At 44.6% G+C, this 19872-nt stretch overlaps 1 protein-coding gene across 3 annotated transcripts in view; it reads right to left on the bottom strand.

Moving 5' to 3' along the window:
* The window catches only part of LOC147115355 (transcription activator GLI3-like), a 422057-nt gene that overhangs the window by 276033 nt on the left and 126152 nt on the right, over positions 1 to 19872 (bottom strand). For all 3 annotated transcript variants that reach the window (XM_085993896.1, XM_085993898.1, XM_085993897.1), the window contains one exon: positions 14423 to 14665. In XM_085993896.1, the coding sequence (XP_085850022.1) occupies positions 14423 to 14665 (243 nt within the window). The remainder of the gene's footprint in view (positions 1 to 14422; positions 14666 to 19872) is intronic.

Genomic DNA, 19872 nt, shown 5'->3' with positions numbered 1-19872 from the left:
GGGGTCTGAGATAATGGGGTCCAGGAGTGGGGATTGACTGAGCATCCAGGATCTGGCAGCAGGGAAGGGAGCCAGGCCGTGGCAACATTGAGAAGGAGGCTAGGAGCTGGCAAAATTGAGGGGAAGGAGGGCTCACGTGAATCTGGGCTGGTGCACCCTGGCCTGTTCTGGATCATCCAGCACCCATGTGCCACGTTCCTAGGCTGCCAGCCCACTTCCTAGCCTGAATCCAGATTCAAGTGCCAAAAGCACATTAATACTGTAATTGCTGACTGTATCATTTTTTTTTAACAACCAACACAGCTGTCATTAATTAGAATGTTTACAAACATGGGTGATGTAAATTAGCTTCTCAAAAAGGAAAAAAAAACTAAATATAAGCAGAAGTGAAGTGACGTAATTAGCTTGAAAAATTTCCAAAATTAAATTGTTTGTCTTATAAGAACAAAAGACCCTCAGAAATAAGCCTTCAAAGATTATAAACAAAAATGGAAACATATGCTAAATCCCATGAGTGAATCTATGCTTCATTTCTATGCTTCATTTGGACTTTCAGAAGGCTTTCGATAAGGTCCCACATAAGAGATTAGCGTGCAAAATTAAGGCACATGGGATTGGGGGCAAAGTATTGACTTGGATAGAGGACTGGTTGGCAGACAGAAAGCAAAGAGTTGGAATAAACGGGTCGTTTTCCGAGTGGTAGGCAGTGACTAGTGGGGTACCGCAAGGATCGGTCCTAGGACCCCAGCTGTTCACAATATATATTAATGATCTGGACGAGGGAATTGGATGTAATATCTACAAATTTGCAGACGACACAAAGCTGGGTGGGAGGGTATGCTGTGAGGAGGATGTCGTGAAACTCCAGTATGATTTGAACAGGTTGGGTGATTGGGCAGAAACATGGCAAATACACTATAATGTGGATAAATGTGAGGTTATCCACTTTGGTGGCAAAAACAGGAAGGCAGATTATTATTTGAATGGCAATAGATTGTGAGAAGGGGAAGTGCAAAGAGACCTGGGTGTTCTTGTGCACCAGTTGCTGAAGGTAAGCATGCAGGTGCAGCAGGTGGTTAAGAAGGCAAATGGTATGTTGGCCTTCGTAGCAAGAGGGTTCGAGTACAGGAACAAGGATGTCTTGCTACAGTTGTACAGGGCCTTGGTAAGACCGCACCTTGAGTATTGTGTGCAGTTTTGGTCGCCTTACCTGAGGAAGGACGTTCTTGCCATGGAAGGAGTCCAGCGAAGATTTACCAGGCTGATACCTGGGATGGCAGGAATGACGTATGAGGAGAGATTGTGTCAATCGGCAGGCTGCGGTACTGCAGGCCTCCTCCTTCTCTTAAGGAGGAGGTGCCTGCAACGGGGAGATCGCCGCTGGATAGTGCCGGCAAATGAGCCCGGCACCACGGAGAAGTGCCGGGTTCGTGGAAAGCAGCCGGCAATGCCGCAGCGGGGGGGGGGGGGTGGAGGAGGCCGGGGAAGGAGGTGCAGGCAGGCGGCCGCCGAAAAAGCGGCCGGCCACACCTCCACCTTAAAGCGCCCCACTAAGGCTACAGTACGGCCCCGTTTTCTGATCACTGTTTGCGGCCGCTGCGGAAGAGGCGGCCGCAACTCAATATGGGGTTCGGGCCGGTATCGGGGCGGAACCGGGGCACTGCGCACACCGATGACGTCATCGGTGCCGGCGCAGTGCTAACGGCTACCGCCGCCATTACCGCTGTGCTGAATATCAGCGCAAACTCCTCTATTGGCGCAGAAGCCCTCTTTGGGCGGTAACTGGCCGCAAAGCTGGCAGCGCCTTACTGAATTTCTAGGCCCAAGTTTTTAAATCCAACTATATGTCCAGTGCCACATCATTGGGAGTACCTCTCTCCCCAGTGACAGATCACTTCTGTCACCTCACCTGCAGCTGCCATCTATTCCATCCTATGGAGGGAGTCATTGGAGAGCCTCGGTGCAAGAGGTCACCTTTGTGCAGTGATTGTCAGTGTTTGCAGCACCTCAATGCTGTCAAACACTGAGAAATCAACTGTCAAAATAAAATTGTGCGTGGTCCCTTTAAGGAAACCGGCAGATGACGCATCATCAACTGACGCCATCAGACCCGCTTCCTGTTAATTGGCCAGCAAGCCCGCAGGGCGGGGCTTAACAAGGTCAATCAAGGAAAAATCACGTCTGTGGAGCGGGGGCAGCTGGGGGTGGGACCGGAACCCGGAAACCAGCTGACCTGCACCCATCACGACACCGCTGGCCAAATCGCGGCCTTAAAATCTTCCATTACCAAGAGAAGGTAGATGAAAATCTTTTCAAAAAACATTGAGTGATTTGATTGGTTCACCTTCTCCTTTCTTTTATTGGAAGGTTCTCCTGACTTGTACAAAACCTTGGTCAGGCCTCAGTTAGAATACAGTGTCCAGTTTTGGTCTCCTCACATGGTGGATGATATTGAGACTTTAGAAAGGGTACAGAGGAGGGCCACAAGATTAATTCCCAGTTTGAAGCAACTTCCTTATCAAGATAGGCTAAAAGAGCTGCCTCTCTACACTTTAGAGAAGCATAGACTAAGGGATGATTTGACTAAGGTTCATAAGATCATTAAGGGAATAAATTGTGGTTCTGTAGACTGTATGTTTCACCTAGATAGGTTAGGGAGGACCAGGGATCATATACTCAAGTTATATAAGGTCAGAACTAGATAAGATGTCAGGAGGTGGTTCTTTTCCCAGAGAAGAGTGGACCTGTGGAACAGGTCCCTGGCTCGTGCAGTGGACACCAATTCACTGAATTCCTTCGCAAGAGAGCGGGACCTGTTTCTAGCTGGGGCGGAGATCACTCTGTACAAAAGGTAAGTATTATATAACTTCCATCTGGGATAACGTGGTCTCCTGGACTAGTTTTGATCGCCAAAGGGGGTCGGAGAGGAATTTTTCAGATTTTCCCCCTAAATTGGACCTGGGTTTTTAATCTGTCTTCTCGCCTCTCCCAGGAGATCACATAGCTGTGTATATATTGTATATTGTATATATTGTGATGCACAAGACATCACAGGCTGGATGAGCCAGAGGGTAATTTCCTGTCTGTCCTTGTTCATGTGTTCGGATGTTATTCAGGATTGCCCATTTATGTGGGTTTTAGTAGTTTGCTATCCATTTTCCCCCATTTTTGATTCCTACATTTGCTTTATGTCTATCGTTCTGATTTGTTGTTATGTGACGGGGAAAGTGTGACTGGGAGCAAACTACCAATACAGGAAGTTATCGACAAAGCTTTGAATATATTACTAGCATATCTCCTATGGCGTTACTCACAATAATTAGAGCTGTTTTATAACAATAGGGCGTTACACCATGTAGGGCAGAACATCAGCGTAACTGAGCAAGTCAAATCCCATTTTTATTACATGGTATTTTTACCAGTGCTTTGGAAATCCAATTCTGCAATTTTGCCCATTAATCTATGAAAACCATAAATGAGTGGTCTTTATTTTATTTTGTACTAGCTGAAGTGCCCGGCGGTGCCGAGGCTTTTTCGAGGGCATGTTGTTGTTGGAAGAGAGAGAGAGAGCGACTGGGGGGAAGAGAGGGCGGGGGGGAGGGGAGGGAGGGGGAGGGCGGGGAAGGGAGGGAGGGGGGAGGGGGAGGGCGGGGAAGGGAGGGGGAAGGAAGGGAGGGAGGGGGGGAAGGGAGGGCAGGGGAGGGGAAGGGAGGGCGGGGGGAGGGGAGGGAGGGGGGGAGGGCGAGGAAGGGCGGGGGGAGGAAGGGAGGGCGGGGGGGAAGGGCGAGGGGAGGGGAGGGGGGGATGGAGGGCGGGGGGCGCCCCCCCCGAGGGTCGCGCCCCCCCCCGAGGGTCGCGCCCCCCCCCCCCCCGAGGGTCGCGCCCCCCCCCCCCCACCCCCGAGGTGAAGACCGCCGATTGCGCGTGCAGCAGGAGCTGAGACGCGGCGTCTCTCTCGGCCGGCGGGCCCGGTTGCCAGGGCAACCGTGACGCTGACCAAGCCAGAGAGAGAGACGCCGCGTCTCAGCTGCTCCTGCTGCGCGCGCGGGCCCCCCCCCCCCCCCCCCGAGGGTCGCGGCCGCCCCCCCCCCCCACTCCCCCCGAGGTGAAGACCGCCGATTGCGGCTGTGCGATACGTCCGGCGGGCCCGGTTGCCAGGGTAACGCTGGACGCTCAGCAAGCCCCGGCAGAGAGAGACGTCTCAGCTCCTGCTGCGCGCGCACCCTAGCGCCGCTGGGCTGAGGCTCGGCCCTCCAGCCTTCGAGTGGGGCCGGGAGGTGCCTAGCTTGGGCGTGGGTGCGGAGGAGACGCCGAGGCTTCTAGGCCTACCTGGAAAAACGGGGAAAGGTAGGAAAATTAATGAGATTAGATAAGTTAATTACTTTCTAAATCATTTTTTTTTAAAACAATATGTGTTTTAAAAGCAACGTTTTTTTTTAAGACGCAGAAAGCGGGAAAAAGAAAGGAAAAGTTTGGAATCAAGATGGCGGCGACTCACCTCGGTTCAGAACGATAAAGCCCGGCCACACGCGCACCGATTGGCCCGGCGGCACACGCCAGCAACCCGGCGTACGATTGGTCGAGCTCGAGGTCACTCTGTCGCTAATGAGCGGATAATGAGATGCTAATGAGCGGAATGTTGAAGGTTTTTGGGATACCGCGGGCGCAATTTTAGCCCGGCCGAAACGTAAATACGCTTAAAACCGTCTCGGAAGCGTAAGCTTTCTTTGGAGGTAACGTGCGCGTAGGTACGCCCTGTAACTTTCGAGTGCATACCCGCAACGCACACGCGATGACAGACAGATAGACAGATAGACAGAATGACAGAAGTACCGATTTATATATATAGAAGAAATATTTATATAATTCCTTTATCTATGTACTTAATTGTTATTTCTTTCCAACTTTTAAAATTCAGGATACATAGCAAGATGGTATGCAAGGTGTAACATTGGAGATAGGCATCTGGTATATAGCAGTACTTAGGAAGGGACAGAGTTTGGCTGCACTGGGCATGGTCCTAGGGATCCTCTTGGCTCTAGCAGAACTGGGGTGGGGGTCCTGGAGTTTGGCAGCACGGTATGATTTCAAAATGCAACACATTTTATCCTTTTTTTTAAATAATTTAAATTGGGATGAGAAAAGAAACTCTCTTTATTATATATAAGTATAAATATATATATGCACTTGTGTGTGTGTGTGTGAACACGCACTTTCCCTTCTATTTCACAGAAATCAATAATTAGAATGTTTACATTTTCTAACTATCAATATCAGACAGGCGATAATCAGAGGCTCTGTTTGATTTAGAAATTCAACTATTTTATTTAAGAACTCAAATTAGGATGAGGAAAGATATTTCCCTCTCTCTCAGCTTAATTATACTCTTTCTGAAGTTTACAGAGTATAATTTGAACATCAACTAAAGCTACAACAGATGTGTAATTAATCCAATGTTTTCCTTCTTTCACACACACACATTTAGACTTTGTTTTCAAAAAAGTCAAGTAAATTTCACCTGAATAAAGCTTTTAAAATTCGTCCTCTAGTAATTATGAAAAACAACCATTTGGCTAGTTTAAATGCTGCTGATGCATCCTGAGAAATTGATGGGAAAAGATGGAATACCAAAATGCCGATCCTGCTTTCAGGTTACTTGCTCAGACTGCAGGAGCTGCCTTCACCTGATGGAATCACATGTAGGCAACAATATCATGTTCAAACCCAGACACTTGGGAGCGGCTCAGACCTTCAGGTAAAAACTTTAATGAAGGTGTAAACAGACACCAAAAATAATTCAATGAATATGTGTGTGCTATCATGTCATTGTGAAATTGTGTACCTTTTTGGGATTTTTTAACATTTTGTTTAAAAATTTATTCTGGATACAGAAATTTCTGTTGCTGAAATAAAAATAGGATAAAAATTAAGCACTTTGGGTGATTTGATTAGTTCATCAACAAACCGTGAAAGTTGAAAAAGGAAAATTGAATGGAAAATGTAGACGCAGGAATTTACAATGGGAAAAGTTGACACACAAGAATGAGCAAAAACCTGACAACTGAAGCAGTTTGTGGAGAGAATGAATGTACAGACGTAAGATTTTAACATAGTATACATAGTCAAAAAAATCAACAATAAAAAGAGGCTTTTATACACACACATACACACAGAGTCAGGAAGAAAAAAGGAGAGACGACAGAAGCAGACAGACACAATTAGAAAGAGGGATGCAAACAGACATGAACAGACATGGGAGACTCACAGATAAATGAATAAACAGAGGGGAAAGAGAAAGGAGGGAGAGAAACATCATTCGATAAAAACATGCTGGAAAAGAGAGACACAAAATGGGGCAGAGAGAGCAAGAGAGAGTTTGAGTGAGAGCAAGCAAGAAGTGGAGAGACACATATACAGGAAAGAGACAAATGAAATGGAGAAATGCAGACTGAGAGAGAGAGAAAAGAGAGGTTATGGGAAGCATCACCATTAGCAGGGTTATAATTAAGATGGAATATTAAAATGCCAATACTGTTTTCAGGTTACTTCAGCATTTACTCCAGGGAGATTGAATGCAGTAAGGCTGCAATACCCCTTCATACAATTTTTATTTAAATTATGTTCATTTATCTATGAATTACAATGTTGGTACAAGAGAGAGTGAAAAGGTGGCTAAACGCATAATGACGTCCATGGTCAGCTCCATCGGCAAAGTTTGCACAAATAGCAAACCAGGGACCTCCAGCAGTTTCCTTTTCCCTTCTGTTCTACAAAACGTTCTAACGGATTCTGACTTACACAATTTTGTTGGCCTTAATTTTGCACCTTTGGTTTACTTTTCACAGCCTGAAGTGCAAGGAAAGGTGAATTACCTCTAAAACGAAGGGAGCCGAAAATCATATTTACAGGACTTTAAAGGATGCTGTAAAATTTCTGCGGAGTAGACCTGGAGCTCAAAGAGACTCTTTCATAGCGTTTCTTAGCCCAGTGGACCTCAAGGTGCTGTTAAATTCTACAGAAAATAAAATCATAAAACAAGCATCTTTTAAAAAATCCTGGCTGACTCTTTTCAATATTCTGCAGCACTTTTAGCACCAGAACAACTGAGGTCCCCTGTGTTGAAAGTGAAGCTAATGAAGTAAAAACAGCTAAAAGCTCCCTTAAACTTAATTTCCCTAGAATGGATATTCTGAAAAACATTTGAGCACCATAGGACAAGGTGGGCATATGGTGTTGAATAACAGACAACCGGATGAGTGGCCTTTACCCAAACACAAGTACTGATGTTCAGTAACTAAATATCCATTTAATGATTAACTTTGCATTTCATGTGTTGTTTCAAGGTTTTCAATAATAACAACATTGGTCACTGAGTTCCTGAATGAATATGATTGAACTGATATACAGTGCTATTTAATTCTGTCCCACCCCCTTCCAAATGTAAGTTCTTAAAACTAAAATGACAGAGAAATAGTTGCTGTCTGACAGTGATGGGCCAGACGAAGCTGCTGATTAACATGTTGATTTTATGGTACTGTGGTGGCAGGTTTATGTCCCAGTGGAACGTACCCTTCAAACTAATATAGCAGTCCACTGGCTTCCCTAGGGGGCTGCCAGATGGGGCACTTCACCACGAGGAAAACTGAGATTCCATTCACATTTTTCCACAAAGGAAGCTTCCTGCTAACCAACCCATGGACCAACGTTGGAAGCAACAAAAGATCCCGAGCTCAACTCATCCATGTTTACGGTCAGGAAAAAAAAATGCTCAGATGTTTGTGTGAAGAAAGAAATAAATCAAGAAAGGGTCACTCACCTGGCAGCAGCAACAGCAGAGAAACTGAAAGGGTTGTGGGAAGAAAGAGTGAAAAAAGGAGGCGACAGATTACAAGCAACAATGTGATGATCCTAAATGGAAACCAGAACACGGGATTCTACCTGATTAGCCAGTTTCTGCAGGCATTCTTGGTGTCAACTTCTTTAAAGAAAAAGTACTACACACACACACACACTCACTCTGCACAGATCTGTTCTGCATGTGCATTCCAGATTGTAATGCCTCAATCAGCGGTAGAGCTGCCCCACTGACGATCTACCAATAACTGCAGCGACTGCAACTGAAATCTACAACCAGCATAACAAATCCAGAGATCAGATTACACTCTAGATTTTGATGTAAACGAGGCACAATTGTGCTGCGAATGAATCACACATTCTTTAACTGTTTGGTAGTTCTGTCCAGGAATTACTAAATAAAAAAGGTGTTCATTCTGCATCCTCCACAATAACGCCAGCACTGATTGCTGGGCACAGCGCTGTACTCCTTATGAAGAGCCTGCATGTTAAATGTGAAAACAGCGCAAAATAAAAGGTTGGAATTTTCAGCCATACGTACTAGATACCTTAAAGTATAAGATAGAGGGATGCATCCTTTTATTAAGTTTGTTAAAAGCCACCAATAACCATATTTAAAATACCTTGCATACATATTAAAGTAGTACATGGTTTGCAGGTAGTTGAGTCTGTTGGATTTCATTTGGTCAGGTGATAGTTTTAAAAGCAGCACTCCTGCTATGAACCAAGTCAAGTCGACCTTTCATCTGGCCAAGTAACAATCCTCCCACTGGTCAGGAAGCTCCTGAAGATCCTTTGCCATCACATTCAAGACTCACTTTCCGATATACAACCGCCTAAAAATTTCAGTGAACTTGACTGCAGAGATGTCATGCTAAAAAAATTCACAGTATTCACTTTGCTAAAATATAAACTCATCAACAATCAAAACATAACAGCTGGTGCCTTTTTGTCAACATTTAAACTCTCTTCAGTGCAGTTGTATTTTTGAATAGACTGGCCTCTTTCCTAAATAGCCTTCACTCCTCAATTGCAATGCAACTCCAGATTTGAAAGACAAAATCTGCTTGTTTCACGTTATCCCAAAGGACATTCTGTTTGCTACTCCTCCAGTGGGTCACTGGAAATTTGACCAAGTTCAGTCAAGATTCCCACTCAGGAAGCTCTTCTTCCCCGTCCCCCCATTCCTCTGAGCCCGTTTTATCAACTCACACCTTGCTGGTTGCTAAACCACTAATCTCCTCACCAAATCTTCCTACCAGAGCACTGATCACCAGCTATACAATTGGTCAGTCGGTTATCTGTCCCAATGCTTCTCGGTTCAGCGTACTGGCCTCCTGGCTGTATTAGACCGTCACCCTTATTTCAACGGGTCTCAAAGATGGGGGAAATAAAAAAAAGAGATTCCATGGACAAAATAAAATAAGACATCGCATTAAAAAGAAACAAAAAGACTGTTATAATTGAGACTCTGTCACTTGCAAGGAATGGAAAGAAGATTATTGGTGTTGAGAAATGGTTGTTTGTGTAGTGCAGTGTGCAACACTTGGAGCAGCTATGAAGGAACTATACTTCAACAGCTTTGCACATCAACATCAAAATGTCCTTTGCCAGTGAGTTTGCCCAAGGAGCTGCCGAGTGAGCTGATTAAACGGTACACTTAAGGCATTTTACAGTGAAAGTGTGTCATTGGCACATAGTGTGCATTGCTCCCCCGCCATTGATGATGCTCTCGAACATAAACTAGAGCCCATAGTGCAGACAGCAGGGATCAAGAGTTTTGTAAATCTTACGAGCTGCCGTTGGATCTCCACTCAAGCGTGGAGCCAATACTCTCCTTTTTAGCCATCAATCATGGGTCTGCAGCCTTGATTTGGAGCAGGGGGAGAGCAGCACATGGAGGCTGTGGGTCTCCTTTTGAGCACAGCTCCTGAGGGATCCCAACTTATATATAAAAGTGCCTTTACTTTCACATTTATTTTTACTGTAGCTAATAACAAATTTCTCCAAAAAAATTCTGCAACAACAGACTTCTAAATAGCACTACATCAGGGACTGACAGCCAGGTGGTTATACCTGCAGGTGTTAGCATATTAGCTACAAACACTGATTACACGAGAGAGAAAAAATCACCCCTGTCACAGAATTGAGAGTGTTCTTTGCAAACAATGCAGTACTGTCTGAATGGCATAATACACACCTGTGACAGGTTTAAGAGGTACGGCAGAAAGTCAAGGGTCACCAATGCATTTGTCACTGCAAAACGTTACCCTTCCTCTTCTTATCTTTCACACTCTCACTCTCTTTCTAAACAGCACCGAGGTTGACAGGCGTGAAACCAAACCCTTACGTGAGATGCCGCCTGCTCAGGAGTTATTTTACTAAAGCTAATCCACAAAATATGTTGGCCTGTTTGAACAAGAATTAACACTGTGCATTATATCCTTAGCTACACATGACTGGCTTAAGACCCGTCACATGTGGGAAGGGCTTTCACTAATGCCCACTAATTAATGCCAGCGGGCAATATTCTTCCATGATTGATATCAGAAAGCAATAAAACGGAAACTATTTTACCATAAAGCACATGTTCACCACCACGTAAAATATATTAAAAAGGTCCTACTTTTAATCCATTGAGAATGGGACATTTTGCTCCGAAAAACAGAAGCATCTCCTTCTCTCTCCAAAACATCTTAGCCGCAGAAGACAATGAAATACAAGCCCAAACCACCTTAAAAAATTAGTAGATGCACAAATACCACCTTAACAAGGACACGTGTAAATATACAAACACCACCTAAAAAAGGGCATGTGTAGCTACACAAGTACCACCTGCGCACATTTCCTCGCACCTGTCGCTTTATCCTGGTGTGGCAGTGTGAGACACAAGAACAGACTTGGTTCACCAACTTGGTTGTTCCTGCACCTGAACCTGGGCAACCACAGCATCACAGCAGCGGCCATCTTATGGCTGTCTGTTTGTGATTAAAACTAAAGGTGCATGCTCAGAAAATTCAACAGGAAGAATTTTGTTTTCTGTTAAATTGTAAAATAATTTAGGGTAATAGCGAGATTAAGTACAGACTAATCTCGCTTCTACTTAGGGTGAATTGTGAAATAGTTGTCACTTGGGAGTTCGCCTCGCCAAGGCTCGCCCTTCTGACTATGAAAGGATGTTCTGCTGGAAACAGAGGAAAAATGTATTCAAAAAAGGGGCTCTGAATAATGAAGTCCCTCTGTATTCTGCTGACCCCACACAGAGGGAAGTGCAGTTCATTGAGAGAGAAAGAACTCTTGACGCTTTTCTTTTGGAAAAGACCCTACCCACGCAATGGCCCACTTCTACTGAGCCATTCATCCCACTCTGGTCACAAGTATAATGCCGCAACTGGCCTGAGCTTATTTATCTTAGATGGGATGTTGGGAGGGGGAGGAGAACAGACCAGTAAAGGAGAAAGAAAGTCAGTGTCAATGAGCTTCTGCTGGGACATTCACGAGTCTCTGCTGGGACATCCACGGGCCTCTGCTGGGACATCCACGGGCCTCTGCTGGGACATCCACGGGCCTCTGCTGGGACATCCACGGGCCTCTGCTGGGACATCCACGGGCCTCTGCTGGGACATCCACGGGCCTCTGCTGGGACATCCACGGGCCTCTGCTGGGACATCCACGGGCCTCTGCTGGGACATCCACGGGCCTCTGCTGGGATATGAAACGTGTGGACATTGGACTAGGCTGCGATACTGTCAGTGGTCAAAGAACCTGCCACCAATCATTGTCTTGGCTCAAACGTGGAGAGCTGCCCCTTGGACAAGGTACTGGTCCTGGTGGATCTGTGCCAACAAGAGTTACCACTTTCAGGAGAGGAAACAAATTATTTTAAAAAAAACAAAATCTTTACACAGAGGTCAGCACACCCACATGATTTTCCGTCACTTAACATTAAGCTCTGCACCAGCATCACTAAATTCTAAGACTGACCCCAATAAACTTGAAACAAAGAGTGATAACTGTTCTAAAAAGGGTCTTTTTGTACCTGTGCTCCCAGTCATTCATTTGTGAAAACCCACTTACAACACCTTCTAAATTAACCAGAATCCCAATTATAAAACTCTGCAGAATAATGGCATTGCTTGTGTAATGCATAATGGGCCAATAAGAGGAAAGAAATGGCCCTACATCTGACTCTCAGTACCGAGACCTACAAAACCAATGTCCAGACTTGAGATTTAGAGTCTCTTTGATCAAGTCCTATAAAGTGTGCATTCCCCTCTGCTGCCAAGCTAATGAGTCAATCAAACCTGCTTTCATCCCCAGCACTCCTAATGCTAAAACCTGCACTAATCAGCTGTCTTGGCTAATCAGTCATCTGTCCAATGACCTTTCACCTCCAGATACTGAACCTTCCAGCTAATGTAGAACGCACCAGACCAGTCCCCTCTGTGAGCCTCAACGTGCTGATTAGAAATGCAGTCTGGACAGGCTTAAAAGCATGCCTGCCTCACATTTAGCTTTGACATCTGAAGTCAAGTGATACAACACATCGAAAGTACATCATTACTATATCATCATGCAAATACGGAATAGACAACCAGAAGTGATATTATCTCATCCACGTGTGGTAAACTAATTCATGCCATCGGACCTCGCATCACCTTCTCATCCATTACGCTCACGGCTCCCCTTCCGTTAGACAGGTTAGTAAAGAGGCCGGCACAGTCATGGTGGGCTGAATGGCCTCCTTCTCTGCTGTAAACTTCTACGGCTTTTAAGCTAATTTGAAGACTGGTGGTTTTATATTGACCAATAAGCAGTACTATTAAAGGATTAATTCAGAGATATGGGTTGTACACATTTCCACCAACTAGTGCTTTTTTGAAATGTCCACATAGAACACAGGCATCAGACTAGAATTCCCTTATTAACACTATTGGCAGCTTGCCACAAGGCACATATACGAAAGACAATTTTGCCCCTACACTTTACAGATTTTACCAACCCTTCCAGAAAAGGTACCATAATTTAGGTATTTTCCCACAGTGGTGATGAATGATTTAGGATGATTTTACAGATCCAAAATACCGTGCATCTTGCAGCAAAAGGTAAGGCAAGGGAAAGAAACCCAAGCGGGAGCCAGGGGAGGGACATGTACGCAGCTCCTTGGTGCTCCTTGGGTCCATTCTCCCAGTGTGTAAGACAATAATTTAAGCCGCTCTTGGTGCAGAAGGACAATATAATAATTTCACAATCAAACTGAACTTGAGTGCATTAACCACACCATGTCAGCATTTAAAAAGGGGGTTGAAAATTGACCAAAATGTAATTGAATCGAATATGGCCTGTGTGTAAACTGCACACGAGTGCAGTCTATACATTATGTGCTCATTACCAGTTGAAAAGCACTTTGTTACTTTGTCAAACATCAGGGCCTTTTTCATTCTCACTATTAAACTAGCAACATGTCCATCACAAGCTACCTAGGCTCCAATTCTGAAGCGTTAGCATTCAAATCTCAGCCCTCCTGCTCCCTCGTATATTTACAACTAGAGAGAATTCTTATTAAATGAGTGGCCCCCCTCTGCCTTAAAGCTGCATTCACTTATCAGGAACATTTGCTTAACTATAATTCATCTTGAAATAGCAGCAAGAACCTTCTGCTCACTCCAATTTCAGATCTATTTTTGTTGTCATAGATGAGTTAAATATTCATTTTATATTTAACGTGTAACCAGCCGTGATTTCTGCTTTGTGCAAAGCAATTATGTTCGTACTGTGAGATGAGGAAATCTAATGTGTGTGATTCCAACACTGCAACGGGTAGTTGGTTACTTTGAGCAAAACCGAAGTTGCTTACATTTTAAACATGAAGTTAACCATAGAACCATAGAAATTTACGGCACAGAAGGAGGCCATTCGGCCCATCGTGTCTGTGCCGACCGACAAAGAGCTCTCCAGCCGAATCCCACTTTCCAGCTCTTGGTCCGTAGCCCTGTAGGTTACGGTACTACAAATGCATATCCAAGTACTTTTAACAAGTGGACATAAAATAGAAAAGAGCCAAGACTGTCACTTAAATGAAACTGTCCCTCAACATTCATTGAGCTGGCTTCATTTAACTAGGTTTGCTTTAGAAACTTATTCCGAATCACACAGTAAATATTTTAACAGAGAAAAAATAAAATCAACAAACTGTAATAGCTGCAGGACTGCAAGCACCTCCTTTGATTACGTTCCCTAAAGCCTCTGGGACATTGGGACAAGGTTTGTGTATTAAAAAGAAAGATGGTGGAATTGGCGCAGTTCTGATGGTCTTTGATCGCACAGCACACGTTGGCCTGCTGGATACCTGAAACAGCTCAATCTAATGGAGCCTCCTTTGTGAATTAAGCAGCATTGCCTGAACTTCTCTAATCTATCCTGGCCAGCCAAAGCAGCAACAATGTCACTTGGATCAATCCCCAAGTAGTCTAACTTAGCAGTCAGCAATACCAGTGAGATGGTATCTGGCCAAAACCATCTTTAAGTAGAGGGCATCAACACTGAAGTGTATTGAAGCGGTACTTACGATAATGTGGGTCCATATAGCCATTCCTCGGATCCATAGCAAAAAGTGCCCCACGGTATGGGATAGAAGGCTCAGGTATATGTGACAAAGATCCATGGATCTCCTTCTTTATTAGAGAAGCTCTATCTTCACTGGAAGTTGACGGCTCTTCACCGATTTTACTCAAGCTTTGCCCACCAGTGCGCGGCTGCATTGCAATTGCATTTCTTCTCTCTCTGTGATAGGTTCCAGGCCGTTCATCCTCTAGAAGAAAGAAACACGCCCCAAATCAGGATCGGTATCAATGCATTAGTTCAAAGCGAACACCGCTGTACATACAAAAGCAAAAACTATTTTTATTGTTGCTGCTGCCTACAGTTGTGAAGCAACATCAACATATTCTTCACTTTTGTGGATTTTTATATAGTTTACAATAAAATTAAACCAACATTCAACTGGAGAGGGAAAAGAGAACCTTTAGTTTACATTTCACTGCACTTGGACCAAGTCTAGACTGAGGCAGGTATTGAGTCGATCCTTTAGAAAATGCAAATTATCTTCTTCCTCTCAATACAAAATGAAGTTCATTCTTTCAGCAAGAGGTCAGATCACTAATTCAGCTGAATTTTATTAGATTTGAACAGCTCTCTTATTGAATTTAAAACGTGTGTCATTATTGAAGCACAAATCCTGATTTCTCGGGATAACCGGGGTTAGTGTGTGTCTGTGATTGTGTCTGGCCATATGTCTGTGCGTGCATCTATTTACGTGTGTACATCTGACTGCATATGCCTGTGTACGTGTGTGCGTCTAACTGTGTGTGCTTGTGTGCGCACATCTCACTGTGCGCACGTATTTGGCTGTACGCATCTGTGTCTGCCTGCCCCTGTGCGCGTCTCTGTAACTCTGTCTGCCTGTGTGAGCGGCGCACCTGCATGTGTCTGTGTTTCTGCGTGTCCGTGTGCCTGTATGTGTCTGTGTTTCTGCGTGTCCGTGTGCCTGTATGTGTCTGTGTTTCTGCGTGTCCGTGTGCCTGTATGTGTCTGTGTTTCTGCGTGTCCGTGTGCCTGTATGTGTCTGTGTTTCTGCGTGTCCGTGTGCCTGTATGTGTCTGTGTTTCTGCGTGTCCGTGTGCCTGTATGTGTCTGTGTTTCTGCGTGTCCGTGTGCCTGTATGTGTCTGTGTTTCTGCGTGTCCGTGTGCCTGTATGTGTCTGTGTTTCTGCGTGTCCGTGTGCCTGTATGTGTCTGTGTTTCTGCGTGTCCGTGTGCCTGTATGTGTCTGTGTTTCTGCGTGTCCGTGTGCCTGTATGTGTCTGTGTTTCTGCGTGTCCGTGTGTCTGTGTTTCTGCGTGTCCGTGTGCCTGTATGTGTCTGTGTTTCTGCGTGTCCGTGTGCCTGTATGTGTCTGTGTTTCTGCGTGTCCGTGTGCCTGTATGTGTCTGTGTTTCTGCGTGTCCGTGTGCCTGTATGTGTCTGTGTTTCTGCGTGTCCGTGTGCCTGTATGTGTCTGTGTTTCTGCGTGTCCTTGTGCCTGTATGTGTCTGTGTTTCTGCGTGTCCGTGTGCCTGTATGTGTCTGTGTTTCTGCGTGTCCGTGTGCCTGTATGTGTCTGTGTTTCTGCGTGTCCGTGTGCCTGTATGTGTCTGTGTTTCTGCGTGTCCGTGTGCCTGTATGTGTCTGTGTTTCTGCGTGTCCGTCTGCCTGTATGTGTCTGTGTTTCTGCGTGTCCGTGTGCCTGTATGTGTCTGTGTTTCTGCGTGTCCGTCTGCCTGTATGTGTCTGTGTTTCTGCGTGTCCGTGTGCCTGTATGTGTCTGTGTTTCTGCGTGTCCGTCTGCCTGTATGTGTCTGTGTTTCTGCGTGTCCGTGTGCCTGTATGTGTCTGTGTTTCTGCGTGTCCGTCTGCCTGTATGTGTCTGTGTCTGTGTTTCTGCGTGTCCGTGTGCCTGTATGTGTCTGTGTTTCTGCGTGTCCGTGTGCCTGTATGTGTCTGTGTTTCTGCGTGTCCGTGTGCCTGTATGTGTCTGTGTTTCTGCGTGTCCGTGTGCCTGTATGTGTCTGTGTTTCTGCGTGTCCGTGTGCCTGTATGTGTCTGTGTTTCTGCGTGTCCGTGTGCCTGTATGTGTCTGTGTTTCTGCGTGTCCGTGTGTCTGTGTTTCTGCGTGTCCGTGTGCCTGTATGTGTCTGTGTTTCTGCGTGTCCGTGTGCCTGTATGTGTCTGTGTTTCTGCGTGTCCGTGTGCCTGTATGTGTCTGTGTTTCTGCGTGTCCGTGTGCCTGTATGTGTGCCCATGTGTGTGCACCCGTGTCCGTGTGCCCATGTGTGCACCCGTGTGTCCAAGTCTGAACTTCATCAAAATTTAATGATGCACATGGAAAAAATGCCGAGTTACGTCAATTCAAATCTCAAAGTCTGCTCAGAATGTCATAAAAAGGTTAATGACAATTATTAAAATTAAGACTGCTTTGCAAAGCTACAAGATTCCCATTCCCCACCCCTGCGATAGCTAGAACTGGTGCAGGAGAATGTATGCAGAGGATGAGGAAACAATACATGGAGCTGAATGCTGGACTGCTTCAACTAGTTTGGAGACAGTGATTTTTGCATTGGAAAGTATCCCATTAACACATCAGAGTGAAGCATTCTGGCCCAATAGCTGCTTTTTATTAAGCACAAAGCATACATCTAGTTAAGATATAAAGTTTAGCATCACAATTAGGAATACCACCAGCAGTAATCAGATGTGTCAGTGCCGATAAGTCAGGTGCCCAGATGTAGCATGAGTAACACTGGCTGAGTATGGAGCACTTTTCCACATAAACTTCACTTTGATACCATGTCACCAGGAACAAGGGCTTCACAACTATCTCTTTCAGGTGAAAAAGCAGGGAAGAGGAAGTAGCAGGTGGAAGAGAAGGAGGAGAGGAAATAAAAGGGAGAGACAGGAAAAGAAGAGATCTCTAAGATGCAAAAAGCTACAATGAGTGGATAACAAGAGAGAAAGAAAAGGGGGTGAGAGGGAGTCCGATAAAAAAACAAAGTTAAGTCCAACTATACATCATAACGCCAGTATGGACTGGTTGGTCCGAATGGCCTGTTTCTGTGCTGTATACCCCATGTAATTCAATGTAACCAATCCCGCTTTCTGCTATATTAAACACTCTTCATAAGTTGTTGGTGATGGGTCAAAGCATCCTTTTTTACCCACATTTCCTTTTTTCGATATCACTTCCCTCGACTGATTAGGCATTTCTCACCTTCCAAAAATAAAGAAAAAACTCAAAACAATGCCCTGTCTGGGGACCCTGAGGCTTCGTTCTCGCACAAACGAAGCTTTACATCCAAACGGCTGACTGAAACATACACTTGTTTTGCGCATAAACTTAGCCATTTAATGATCTTGTGCAGTACACGAATGTCTTATGTCACAAAACTTAACCAACCTGCATTTAACAAGAACAGGCACATCATCCACACTGTGCAGTTGAGCCAAATTGTTCAACACATTTGGAAATAAACGTTGGCAAGCTGCTCCAAGCCAACTTTGTGAGAGAGACATACCATATGGCATGGCAACAAGTGTGATTCCATTGCAGAAATGTAAGCAGCTTTTTCAGCAGTGCCTGACAGCATACTTAAACATCCAAACACTGAACAACTGCTATTGCTCCAGAGCTGAAGAAAAGACTATCATAGGCTAAGAGGGAATAACAATTTGGCAAAAAAAGACAAATTACTTACAACCTCTCAAGTGTTAACATGGACTATCAATTCGCTGAACACCAGCAGTCACGTAGCTTAAAAAGCAGCAAACTCAAAAATCAAACTTGAGGGAATAAAATATATATAGATCCTTGAACTTACTTGTCTAAGAGGTGTGTGCTTCTATGTTCGCTCCAAGATGCTTCGCATTTCACAAAATAAAATAACAGTATTTGTTTGCAACAGTCCCGCACATGTACAGGTGTCTGATAGAGACACAGACTAGAAGCTTCAACATTACTCACAGCTCAGTCCGAAAGAAAAACCCGCGGCTCCCTCTGAGCAAGTCACAGTCTCATTTGAAAATATCCGGCCATGAGGGCAATCCTCTGTAATCTCTCTCACATACAAAGCCTCTCCCATTAGAGTAATTCAGAAAAAAAAACCTGATTGGTGCCATGCGAAGTTTAACCAGCTCATTAGTATTCTACTGGTGTGCCTTCGAGTGAACTTATTCTCTATTTAAGCAGCTCTCTGGAGCTCAGGGGTCAGGCGGCTAATCATTAAATCAAACTAATGTCACACCATCACAATCGGCCTAACAGAAAGAAGGTTTATTATTTTAGTTTATGCAGAATAAATGGTTTTACAAATGGTCCCCAAGAAAGGGTCAACAGCAGCTTCAATTACAAGACAAACTCAACAAGAGTTGCGCGGTAAACCAAGTGCTCTGTATTGACTTTAGCATGGGCAGTGCTTCACATTCTGCCACAAGCAGACTCCAATACATTGCATATGCAAAGATCAAGGAAGAGCAGCCTTTGCTCTGCCAGGATTTGTGTCTGCACATAGGCTGCTCATTCACCTTTTTTCCTCTCCTTCCAGTGGTTGCTCAGTTCAATTCACCCCACACAAAGCCTGAAGACCAAACCTCAATGCACCAACTGAAACATGTTCAAAACTGGGCCTTCTATTGTGATTGAATTTCTTAACGTCTTTTCAAATAGTGGAGAATGCCTTGAGGCTAAAGGAAGAAACAGGCTAATGGTGAATTGGGAGTACTGAGCAAATTTCAGAGCCCTTTCCTCCTTGCTTTTGAGGTTGAAAGCAAACCCTAGCCTTTCAAGTTTCAAAGTCCTTTTTCCCCCTGCAGTGTCACAGAAGGATTTGAAAAAAAGTAATTGTGCTCACAGCCTCCCTGATCAGAGCTTACATTCTATTTCTGGTATTTCAGTGTGCGTCTCCCAATAATAGTGCACATATCTCAATGCCTTATCCATCCTGCACTGTCCAATTACTAATTAAATGAACAATTGTTGCTCTAAATGCCTTTTATGTGCTTGGAGTTTAGGTTAGCATTCGCAAGAAACTATTCACAAGCCAATTTTGAAAAGCAAATACGAGAAAATGCAGTGAGCTCAATGATCAAATACTTTCCCAGAAGTGCTTACATTTGTTTCTGTGAAACTTTTAAAACTTACAAAAGGCAAATAAGCAAGTGAATTGGGCGTGGATGCTATACATGGCACAAGCATCTCAGGATCCCACCTTCAGCTGAAAAGATCTTTGTACTTATATCCAGATATAACTTGGTTTAATGAGGAATCTTTCAATTTAAGGAAGAGGCCACTTCGATATAAAAGACATACTGAAGGGGGATTTTTACCATCCATGGTTGACACATGTGAGTTTCTTGTTGTTTTTTGGGAATAATAACGCTGGGTTTTCCGTTCAGAGGATCTTTAATAAAAAAATAATAGCCAGCGTG

Source organism: Somniosus microcephalus, chromosome 7 (assembly GCF_052327205.1).
Source record: "Somniosus microcephalus isolate GS21.2 chromosome 7, FLI_Smic_1.0, whole genome shotgun sequence".
In the NCBI taxonomy this organism is placed as follows: Eukaryota; Metazoa; Chordata; class Chondrichthyes; order Squaliformes; family Somniosidae; genus Somniosus; species Somniosus microcephalus.
Note: the sequence above shows the minus strand (reverse complement) of the source record. Positions and strands in the feature narration are given on the sequence as shown.